The following is a 10,681-nucleotide window of genomic DNA, read 5'->3' as shown; positions in this document are numbered from 1 at the left end:
TGGAAAGGAGCTCAGAGCCCCCCACTCCGGCTGCTGTTCTCTTCACCCCTCCGCTAGCCCCCCCATCCTTACCCTCCCCTCCCCCCCGCGCAGCTTTTGAAAATATTGCGCGGCTCTGGGTGCCGAATGCAGGGAAGCCAGCTCAGCCAGGCTGGAAGGGCCCTGCCGCTAGCAGGCAGTTTCCGGGACAAGGGGGGAGCGGTTGCTCGGGGCCAGAGCGAGCTCGGGGTGTCTTTGGTGCAGGCCAGATCGGCCCCATGTTCCGAAGGTGCCGGGCTCCTCCGCAGCCCCGCGCGCCCCTGCCCCGTGGTGCGTCCCGCGTCGCCAATCCAGCGCGGGAAACGCGGCTGGGGCACGGAACTCGGACCCGGTCAAAGTGGAGTCCAAAGTCCCGGCAGGAAGAGCCCTTCATACGGATTCGCCCAGCCGCGAGCAGGGGAGGGGCCCGGCGTTTCTGTCCCACCAGAGTGCGGAAAGGACTCACTCCCTCCCTCGCAGCCGGGCCGGGCCCTGCGACAGACAGCCCGACAGATGGGGGCATGGGGGTAGGTGCCTGGTTGGACAAGCGGGTTTGGATGGAGAAATGGGGGTGGGGTAGATGGGGGCGGTGGAGGGGGGTGGGGGATGGATGGGTAGCTGAGGTGGCGGGATGGTTGGATGGGTGAGGGGTGGAAGGATGAGGGATAGATCAAGGGATTTCTCTCCTGTTGTCCATCTCCACCCTCTGACCAACAGAGGCCAGGGACCCCCTTCCTTACCCATCCTGGCAAGTAGCCACTCATGGACTTAACCTCCATTAATCTATCTAGCTCTTTTTTGAACCCTGTTAAAGTTCTGGTCTTCACCGCATCCTCTGGCGAGGAGTTCCACAGATTGACTGTGCGCTGAGTGAAGAAAAACTTCCTTTTATTAGTTTTAAACCTGCTGCCCATTCATTTCATTTGGTGTCCTCTAGTTATTCTATTATGAGAACTAATGAAGAACTTTTCTGTATTCACCCTCTGCCCACCACTCAGGATTTTACGGACCTCTCTCCTATCCCCCCTCAGTCTCCTCTTTTCCAAGCTGCAAAGTCCCAGTCGCTTTAACCTCTCCTCACATGGGACCCTTCCAAACCCCAAATCAGTTCAGTTGCTCTTCTCTGAACCTTTTCTAGCGCCGGCCTATCTTTTCGGAGAGGAGGCGAGCACATCTGCCCTGTGCTCCAGATGTGGGCGTCCCGTGGCTTTACGGAAGGGCAATAAACTAGTCTCCCTCATTCTCTAGCGCTTGTTTAATGACTCCAAACATCCTGTTTGCTTTGCGCCGGCCGCTGCGCACACGCCTTCCGAGAAGTGTCGGCGCGACTCCGGGCTCTCCCCGGGGTCCTGGGGCTGCATTAGCCCCTCTCGCTGGGCGTGTGCGTCACTTCCACTGACCCACCGCCCCTTCATTGGCCGTCGTGTTGCCCACTCGCTCAGTTTGGGGAGGCCGGGGGGAAGCTCTTCCCAGCCTGGTCGGTCTGGAGTCCCGGGGGCAGCTCTGTCTCGATCTCCGGCTTTGCCCCTCCCTGCTACCCCCTTCTCCGGCTCCTTCATTCATCCCTTGAATGGGGGGGTGGCTGGAGCGGGGAGGGGTGGGGGAGGGGCGGCGGAGGAGGGGGGGTGAGTGGGGGGGGAAGGGCGGAGGGGGCGCACGGCTGGGGTGGGGGGCGCTAGTCCCGGAGCGGGAGGCTGGAAGGGGCGCCCAAGACCCGCGGCGCGGCCCGGCCCGGCCCGGGGGGAGCCGGAGCCGGAGCCGGAGCCGGGGGGATGAGTAACCCTTGAGCAATCCCGCCGCGGCGCTATATAAGCCGGCCCAGCCCGACATGGGGCCAGCGGCGCGGCGGGAAGCGAGCCGGGAGGTAAGGTGGGGGGAGCCCTTCCCGTCCTGTCCCGGCCGGAGCCCCGCGCCTCTGCCCCGGCGCGGACTGGGAAGAGCCCCTCGGGGCGCGGGGGGGCGGGGACCGCGGCCCCGCGAGTGGGGCGGGGGCTGGGGGCAGATGAGGTCCCCGCCTGGCTCTGCCGGTCCCGGACGCGCTCCGTGCCTCAGTTTCCCCAGCTGGTAACTGGGGCTGATGCTCGGAGGTGAGTGGGAGGGACAGCGCCAGGTGGCAGTGTTGTGCGAAGCGGGGCGGGGGGGGGGGCTTTGCCCCTCTCGGAGGGGGGGAGAGGAGAGGAGGAGTCCTGTGAGCCCAGCTAGACAGGGGCATCCTGGGGAGGGGGGGCTGAGGAGAGAGCAGCCCAAAGCAAAGAAGCAGGTGAGAACGGGAGAAAGGCGTCAGGGAAACTGAGGCAGTGGGGGGAGGGGAGGCGAAGAGTGCCCAGGGGCCTGGGGCTGGCGTGATGCCAGCAGAGCCACAGTCCTCTCTTGATGTGCTGGGGGGGGGGGGCTGGTGCTAGCTCAGCCCAAGGCCCAGGGGGTGCAGCGGGGGGGAGGGGCAGCTCCCTCTGGGCGCTCGGGTGTCCCAGCCCTGCCAAACCACCCCGAGGTGCTACCCAGCCCGTGTGAAACTGCACCCAGGTGGGGGGGGCCCAAAGAGTCATGGGCGCAAACCGACCGGTCCTGAGTTCTCACCCGTGTCCCTCGCTGCCCCTCGGGGGTCTCCCAGGCCGGGTCTTGCTCACAGCTCCGGGCAGGCCCCCGGCCCCCTTCCCGGGTAACGCCAGGCGGCTGGAGGGGCACGCGCCCCCCGAGCCTCTGACCCGTCCCGCTGGGTCCCGGCAGGAAGGACCAGCCCGCTCCCCTCTCTGTTCCTGCGCCAGGGCGGGTGCCCGTGGGCTGTGCCTGGCACAGGGGCTCGGCGGAGGGGCCGGGGCCTGGCGAGCCGCTGAGGGGAACATTCCCTGCCACATGCGGACGGGCAGGGCTGGTGCGGGGGGCCGGGGCTGGCTGCCTGGGCAGCGGGCAGCGCGTCAGCCCAGCCGGACAATTCTCTGCCCCCATAACTGGGCACCGTAACGTGACCCGTTAGCAAGGCCGGACGCCTCTGGGCTGCCCGCCTCCCGCACGGCAGCGAGCGGATCAGAGGCAAGGGGGATGGGCACTGTGCCAGGATCAGAGGCAAGGGGGATGGGCACTGTGCCAGGATCAGAGGCAAGGGGGATGGGCACTGTGCCAGAACCCAGCTAGAGTCACGCGGGCCTCTGACCTCGGCCCCAGAGCGCTGCAAGGCCTCGCGGCTCCTCTGGCCTCCGTCCCGCCTCCCGCTTCAGCTCATCACCAGCCCCTCCCGGGCACCGCCCTGCGCCCACCAGTAGGCAGCGCTGCCATGAACCCCCCGGCAGGGACAGGGGAAACTGGCCGCACTGTGCACCCAGGAACCCTAAGGAACCCCTGGGGCAGGGCTGGCTCTAGCTTGCCTGGGGGGCGCGGCTGGCTCTAGCTTGCCTGGGGGGCAGGGCTGGCTCTGGCTTGCCTGGGGGGCGCGGCTGGCTCTGGCTTGCCTGGGGGGCGCGGCTGGCTCTGGCTTGCCCGGGGCAGGGGGGCTTTTCTGCAGGGCAGGAGGGACTAGCCGGGGGGCACGGGGAGCAGTCCAGGGCCCGGCCCCAGGCAGCTCTGCTGGGAATCCCGGCCCGAGGCAGGGAGCCCTGCCAGGAATCTCAAAGCGAAACCTTGACACAGCACAGAGGGTGCGGAGCCGCATGCGCCCCCGGCCAGCCCGCCCCTTCCCTGGAGCCGGGGAAGGGCGCCAGCCGGCTGCCAAGTGAGCCGCAGGGTGACCTGAGGACGTGGGGAGCGGCAGGGAGCTGCTCTGCAGGCCAAGGCCCTGCCGGGAGGGGCGAGCTTGCGGCTGACGGAGCAGCCTAGAGCCAGGAGCCCTTGGCTCCGTTCCTGGGGCTGACACAGCCTGTCGCCTGCGGGGAAGCCGTTCAGTCCGACCGCTCCCCAGCGGCTCCCCGCCCGGCCCACCTGCCGGCTCGCCAGCCCGGGGCTCTGTGGGGCAGAGCCTGGGTCCATGCAGCACCCGCCCCGCCCGGCCCACCTGCCGGCTCGCCAGCCCGGGGCTCTGTGGGGCAGAGCCTGGGTCCATGCAGCACCCGCCCCGCCCGGCCCACCTGCCGGCTCGCCAGCCCGGGGCTCTGTGGGGCAGAGCCTGGGTCCATGCAGCACCCGCCCCGCCCGGCCCACCTGCCGGCTCGCCAGCCCGGGGCTCTGTGGGGCAGAGCCTGGGTCCATGCAGCACCCGCCCCGCCCTGGGGCAGCTCAGCCAAACTGCTCCCAGCTCGGTCCGACCCCCGGGGAGGGCGGCAGGTGCCCGGGCCATGCAGCTGGAAACATCAGGCCTTTACCTCCAGGGAGAGCTCCTGGGCCCCTGGGGGGCAGGTCTGGGCCCTGGCTCCAACCGCGTCACGGGCTAAATATCCCCGAGGCAGATTCCAGGGGCTGCTTCTTCCTTGCGCAGGCAGAGCCGAGGGCGGCTGCAAACTGCCACCGGGCGGATTTGAACCTGGATCCTCTGGAGCTTCCTGTAGGAGCCTGGGCAGGTTGGCTACGTCTACACCACGAGTTTTCTCGGCACAAAATATGCTAATGAGGGACTCGTTAGCATGAGTCGCAATCTCATTAGCATATTTCCTGCCGTTTCTTTTTGCACAAAAAGAAGCAGCGTGGAGGGGGTTTTATTGTGCAAAACCCCCGTTTTGCGCAAGATCCTTGGGCCTCTTCGGGGTTTGGGACAGGTCCCATATGAAGAGAGGCTAAAGCGACTGGGCCTTTTCAGCTTAGAAAAGAGGAGACTGAGGGGGGATATGATAGAGGTCTATAAAAGCATGAGTGGTGTGGAGAGGGTGAATAAAGAAAAGTGATTTACTCGTTCCTATAATAGAAGGACTAGAGGACACCAAATGAAATGAATGGGGAGCAGGTTTAAAACGAATAAAAGAAAGTTCTTCTTCACACAGCGTGTAGTTAACCTGTGGAACTCCTTGCCAGAGGAGGCTGTGAAGGCCAGGACTAGAACAGAGTTTAAAAATAGTAATAGAGATGTAGCCGTGTTAGTCTGGCGTAGCTGAAACAAAAGACAGGACTGTGCAGCACTTTACAGGCTACCAAGATGGTGTATTAGGTGAGGAGCTTTCGTGGGCCAGACCCACTTCCTCAGATCAAATAGTGGAAGAAAATTGGCACGACCATATATACCAAAGGGAGACAATCAAAAAAATGAACACATGTGAAATTGACAAACCAGATTTTAGAACAGAAGCGGGTGGGGGGGGGTTAGTGTCTATGAGATGATGATATTGGGGTGATAATTGGGGAAGCAGATAGCTAATAACATTATCTCATAGGCACTAACCTCCCCCCTGATCATTGTCTTCGGTCCACCCCCTCTGGGGCACCTGGTGCTGGCCACTGTCGGCAGACAGGACACTGGGCTAGACGGACCTTCGGGCTGACCCCGTCCGGCCGTTCTTATGTTCTTATGTTCTCTCCCGCAAAGGCATAAAAATCTTGTGCAAAATGGGGGGGTTGCACAGCCCCCTCCCCCCAAAGTGCACAAAAAGCGCTTGAATGAATTATGCAAATGAAGCGTGGCGATATGCTAATCCACACTTCCTTTGCGTAGGCTCTTGCGGCAAAAGCCGCAGTCTAGACGTAGCCCTGGAGCGATGACGCCGGCTGGCGCTCAGCTAAGGCGGTAGAGCTCCCTTGTTCGTCTCTCCCCTGGACGTGGGTTCGAGGGGTGTGTCACACAAACACGAGGGTGTTTCACAGCCCCGCTCTCGCCCACGCAGGGCCTCGGCGAAGAAGGCAGGAGGAAGATGCAGCGTCCCCCCTTGCCGCTCTGCGGGCTGCTCTGGGTCGGGGTCTGGCTGCCCCTCTTCTCCAGCCGGCCGGTGAAAATCGACAAGGTCAAGGCCGACGCCAAAGCCCTCACGCGGATCATCATCGCCCGCATCCCGGAGCAGCAGGTAGGAGGGGCGAGCCAGCGGGGGCCACGGGGCTGCGTGTCACCCGCGGGCGCCAGCAGACTCCCGGGCCAGCCCCCAGAAGGTGCAAATCGGCGCCAGCCTAGAGAAGCCAGGGGGATGCCGGTGGCAGGGAGAGATTGAGGTGCCACCCAGCTGATGAGCCGAGCACCCACGGGCCTCCAGAGCAGGTTGCATGTGTTTCTATCGGTGGTGCACATCTGCTCTTGCCTTGGTGCACACAGCAAACGTTATTCCGCACAGAGGCGGACAAATTGGAGGGAGCCTTAAATCCACAGTCCTCCCTGGGACAGCTAACCTCCGAGGCCGGGCTGCTGGGTGTCCCGTCCTGGCGGCTAGCACCCCCTGCTGCTTTGGGCCCCTTGTCCGCTCCCGCACGGGGCCGCTAGCTCCTTGCTCTGCAGGGCTCCGTGTGCATCTCGCACGCCCACCCTGAGCCCTACGGACCTGCACCTCGCAGCCCCTGGCTCCGCGAGCCGCTTAGCAGGTGCCCAGGACAGCCTAGTGGCTCAGCTAGAGGATGGAGCCAGCTCCAGGGCCCGTCCTTCCTCCCGCCCCAAAGTGAGTCGCTCGCTGCCACGGGCTGCAAACTTTCTCCTGCCTGTGCCCCTTGCATGCCATGGCACCGTCCCCTGTCATGTGTCCTCTCCTGCGTGCGGAATACATTTTGTTCTGCGCAGCGAGGCATGTGAGGGGGTGCACCACCTGCTGCCAACTGTGATAATCCTCAGTGGCCCCCAAGCACCCAGCTTACAGGGGATACTGGCCATGACCTTGCCCCCTCCCCCGCTGGCTTGGGACCCCCCAGGGTAACTCTGGGTGAATCCAGGGCAGGGGGCCTCAGGATGCAGATGGAACCACCCCCCCCCCCCGGTCATGGGCCCCTCCCCTCCCTGCTCTGTGCTGCCGACAGCCCCTGGAAAGGGGGCCCACCCGTCCCAGCTTGGCCCCAAGAGGAGCTGTCTGGCCTAGTGGGGGGGCAGCCCCGGGGAGAGGAGAGAGCAGCCCTGCACCTGCCTGGCTGACCAGCCTTCTCCTCCGCCCAGCCCTTGCCTCTCAACCTGAAGATCAACGGCCTGGACTTCATCCCGGGAGAGCAGCCCCTGGGGAGCCTGGACTCCATGGACCAGACCTTGCAGCTGTTCCAGAGGCTCCTCCCCAGCCTGGCCTCGGAAAACGGGCCGTTAGCCCAAATCGCCAACGACCTCGAGAACCTCCGGAGCCTGCTCCAGACCCTGGCGTCCCAGCTGGGCTGCGCCATCCACAGGGCCCCGGCGCTCGACGTGCTGGGCAACCTGACGGAGCTGCTGGCCACCTCCTCGTACACCGTGGACGTGGTGGCGCTGGCCCGGCTCCGGCAGAACCTGCACGGCATCCTCAAGCGCCTGGATCGCCTCCAGCACTGCTAGCGGGGACCGGCCGCCGCACGGCGCCAGAGCCAGGCCCCCCTGCGCTGCGCCGACCGGCAGCGTCCTTCCCCCGCCAGCGCGGCACGACGATACCGGAGCCCCGGACTCGAGCCAGGCCTCCGCACTGCCGGTTGAGCAAGGAGCAGCGCACGGAGCCCTTACTGCCCGGTGCTTCGCGGACAGTCTGAACTGCCGGCAGGAGCAGAGGGGCCGGGAGCAAGTTTCCAGGATTTATTTATTCTTTCGATTTTGTGTTTAATTTAAGTTTGAACTGGGCTGCACTGACCCAGCTGCCTGTCTAGGGGCAGCCCCCCGCTGCGGGAGGAGAGGGGCGGTTAGCGGCCCTCCTGGCTCACTCGGAAGGTCCCGTCCGCCCAGAGGGAGGGGGCGGGTGGAAGCGCCGCGGCGGGGCAGACTGGTCCTGCCGCGGGCGGGGGGCTGGACGTGGTGACCTCCCGCGGTCTCCGCCAGCTCTGGGATGCTACGACTCTGTGACGTGCGTATTTATTTCTGCTGTGCTCTGGTTGGAAGTAAAGTGAATCCCTTTGCAGCTGACCTGTCCCCAGTGGCCCTGGCGAGGGGATTTCGTGGCCTTTCCGTTCAGAAACTCGGGCAGACTTTGCGGGGGGAGGCGCCCGTTCTGCACACGGATCCGCCCTGCGGGTCCCTGCGCTTTGGCTCCGGCCGCGGCAGGGGGTGACGGCGCGGGGGGGCCCCCGACCCTGCTCCCCGTCCGCAGCCAGAGGGGACTCCGCCGGGCAGTAGGACGGGGAGGGGTTCTTGCCTCTCGGAGGCCCAGCCCGGCCCCGGTTCCATGTGGGCAGCGGAGTCAGGGCCAGGCAGCCTCAGACCCCTCGGGCGGGTCCACAGGCCCCTGAGCCCCCAGTGCTCGACTTAGTCTGTTCTCTCCACGTGTGCCCAGCCGCGACTGCCCCCCCAGCCACCGTCACTCACCCCCCCAGTAGCCCCCCCTCCTCTGTTCAAACCCCTCCCCCTCGCCACGTGGGCTGTTGCTGGGCCATGGCCTCCGTACCTGCCCCCAGGGACCCCGCTGGGCCCTGCACACAGACATGGGCCAGTAGGGGGCACCCCAGCCCAACACGGCCACCAGTGCCTGCCCCGCCGGCGTGGGCCCAGGGCCACAGGCGTGGACAGCCCCTCCCCCCCACTATGTCACACAGGGCTCTGGCCCCAGGGCGGGGGGAGGGCGGTTCGGGGCCTGGCCTGGCCGGCAGAGCTGGGGGCTGGATTTACTCTGCCAGGGCAAGGGAAGGTTTTGGCGCGGACCGGCCCTTACACGGGCCCAGCACTTCCCGACCGAGGGCTCAGAGCTCCGCCCCGGGGCCCTTCCCCCTCCGCTCTGCCCCTTGGCTGCTGCCCGGGGGGGCAGGCGGGACACAGCTGTGCGCACGGGTCACCCACACGCCTGCTGGGGGGTCACTGGCCCAGGCAGGGCCCTTAGCGACCGAGAAGGAGTTTGCAATGTGGCCTTAGCTGGGCGCCGGCCGGCTTCTCCCTCTTCGTGCACTGAGCTCCTGAGGCCCCCGCTCGGTTCCCGCAGGCCTTACACAGTGACCATGGGGGCAGGAATGGAGGGGGCCTATGGAGGGACAGGTGCCTAGCTCCTGGGGTGTCCCCTGCCCCCCCACACAGAGGGGCAGAGTTAAGGGGAGAACCTCTCCCCCCCTTGGGCTCTGCCTAGCTCCTGGGGTATCCCCTGGGCCCCCCACGCAGAGGGGCAGAGTTAAGGGGAGAACCTCTCCCCCCCTTGGGCTCTGCCTAGCTCCTGGGGTGTCCCCTGGGCCCCCCCCCCACAGAGGGGCAGAGTTAAGGGGAGAACCTCTCCCCCACTTGGGCTCTGCCTAGCTCCTGGGGTGTCCCCTGGGCCCCCCATGCAGAGGGGCAGAGTTAAGGGGAGAACCTCTCCCCCCCTTGGGCTCTGCCTAGCTCCTGGGGTGTCCCCTGGGCCCCCCACGCAGAGGGGCAGAGTTAAGGGGAGAACCTCTCCCCCCCTTGGGCTCTGCCTAGCTCCTGGAGTGTCCCCTGGGCCCCCCACACAGAGGGGCAGAGTTAAGGGGAGAACCTCTCCCCCCCTTGGGCTCTGCCTAGCTCCTGGAGTGTCCCCTGGGCCCCCCACGCAGAGGGGCAGAGTTAAGGGGAGAACCTCTCCCCCACTTGGGTTCTGCATAGCTCCTGGGGTGTCCCCTGCCCCCCCACACAGAGGGGCAGTGTTAAGGGGAGAACCTCTCCCACACTTGGGCTCTGCATAGCTCCTGGGGTATCCCCTGTCCCCCCCCCCACAGAGGGGCAGAGTTAAGGGGAGAACTTCTCCCACACTTGGGCTCTGCATAGCTCCTGGGGTGTCCCCTGTCCCCCCCTGCAGTGGGGCAGAGTTAAGGGGGGAACCTCTCCCCCGCTTGGTGTGACGGCGTGTTGGGGGTCCCCCGTCTCCTGCACCCCGAAATGGCACAAACAGACTGCACCAGCCGGTGGAATAGAGGAAGTTTATTGCCTCTCCAGGATACAGCACAGCACAGATGGAATCTGGTCACAGAGCTGGGCTAGGATGCCTCAGGCCCCCTTGAGATGGGGGAGACTGGGCCCCTAAACTCCAGCCCCTTCCCCTAGGCTCTCCTCCATGCTCCCCGACCGAACTAACTCAATTCCCTTCCAGCCCTGCCCCCCAGTCAGGGCAGCATCCACCTTCCTTTGTTCCTCTCCATGGGGGGTGTCTGGCCACTGGTTCAACAAGTTTGGCATTACCTCTGCCTAGTGAGGTTTTCCCTGCTGGGTCTTGCTCCAGACAGCAGGGGTCACCACAGCCCAGCAAGTACCCCCACTACGTCACAGTTCTCCCCCCTCCGAGAGCGAACTGAGCAGGGTCACTCCGCTCGTGACCTGGGGAAGTTCGGGTCCTCTGCGCGGGAACCCGCCCTGGGGACATGGGTGCTCCCCTTGACTCAGGCCGGCCGTGGCAAGGCCCCACATGAGTTGGCTTCCCTCTGTCCACTCGCCGCCCCGCTCCAGGGCGACTGACGCAGGCCTGTCCTCGGGGGTCACACCCACCCTTCCGCTGGCCTTGATCTCTGGCCAGGGTCTCTCGGGCCGGGGCCATGAGCCCAGTGAGCCTTCTCTGGACAGCCAGGGCGGCTTCCACCCCCGAAGCTCCATCCAGGGAGGTCTTCCCCTCCCATAGCTCTCTCAGCAAGCCCAGAGGGTCTATCTGGGGTAGAGACCCCCAAGCCGCTTTCCTCCTGTCTTGGGCCTTCCCGCCCCTCTGGCAGGAGTCACAGGACCGGCAGTACCGCTGCATGGCTGTAA

At 65.5% G+C, this 10,681-nt stretch overlaps 1 protein-coding gene across 2 annotated transcripts; it reads left to right on the top strand.

Annotated features, from left to right (window-relative positions):
* The first annotated feature begins 441 nt into the window (after positions 1–441).
* LEP (leptin) lies at positions 442–8,706 on the top strand. Of its 2 annotated transcripts, none has more exons than XM_075924100.1 (3): positions 442–545; positions 5,757–5,933; positions 6,998–8,704. In XM_075924100.1, exons 1-3 carry the CDS (start codon positions 540–542, stop codon positions 7,358–7,360), a joined length of 546 nt encoding a protein of 181 aa, XP_075780215.1. In that variant the 5' UTR covers positions 442–539; the 3' UTR covers positions 7,361–8,704. The 2 variants fall into 2 exon arrangements, with proteins under 2 accessions (XP_075780215.1, XP_075780209.1); XM_075924094.1 differs by lacking the exon at positions 442–545 and adding an exon at positions 1,771–1,882 and having other exon boundaries at positions 6,998–8,706.
* The last annotated feature ends 1,975 nt before the right edge of the window (positions 8,707–10,681 follow it).

The sequence above is a fragment of the Pelodiscus sinensis genome, chromosome 1 (genome assembly GCF_049634645.1).
Source record: "Pelodiscus sinensis isolate JC-2024 chromosome 1, ASM4963464v1, whole genome shotgun sequence".
NCBI classification, from domain to species: domain Eukaryota; kingdom Metazoa; phylum Chordata; order Testudines; family Trionychidae; genus Pelodiscus; species Pelodiscus sinensis.
This window is presented reverse-complemented; position numbering and strand designations above follow the sequence as displayed.

Coding starts and splice junctions, on each gene's coding strand:
- LEP (XM_075924094.1), top strand. CDS start 1,847: ATGGGGCCAGCGGCGCGGCGGGAAGCGAGCCGGGAG. Junction 1,883..5,756: donor GGCGGGAAGCGAGCCGGGAG/GTAAGGTGGGGG, acceptor TCGCCCACGCAG/GGCCTCGGCGAAGAAGGCAG. Junction 5,934..6,997: donor CCCGCATCCCGGAGCAGCAG/GTAGGAGGGGCG, acceptor TCCTCCGCCCAG/CCCTTGCCTCTCAACCTGAA.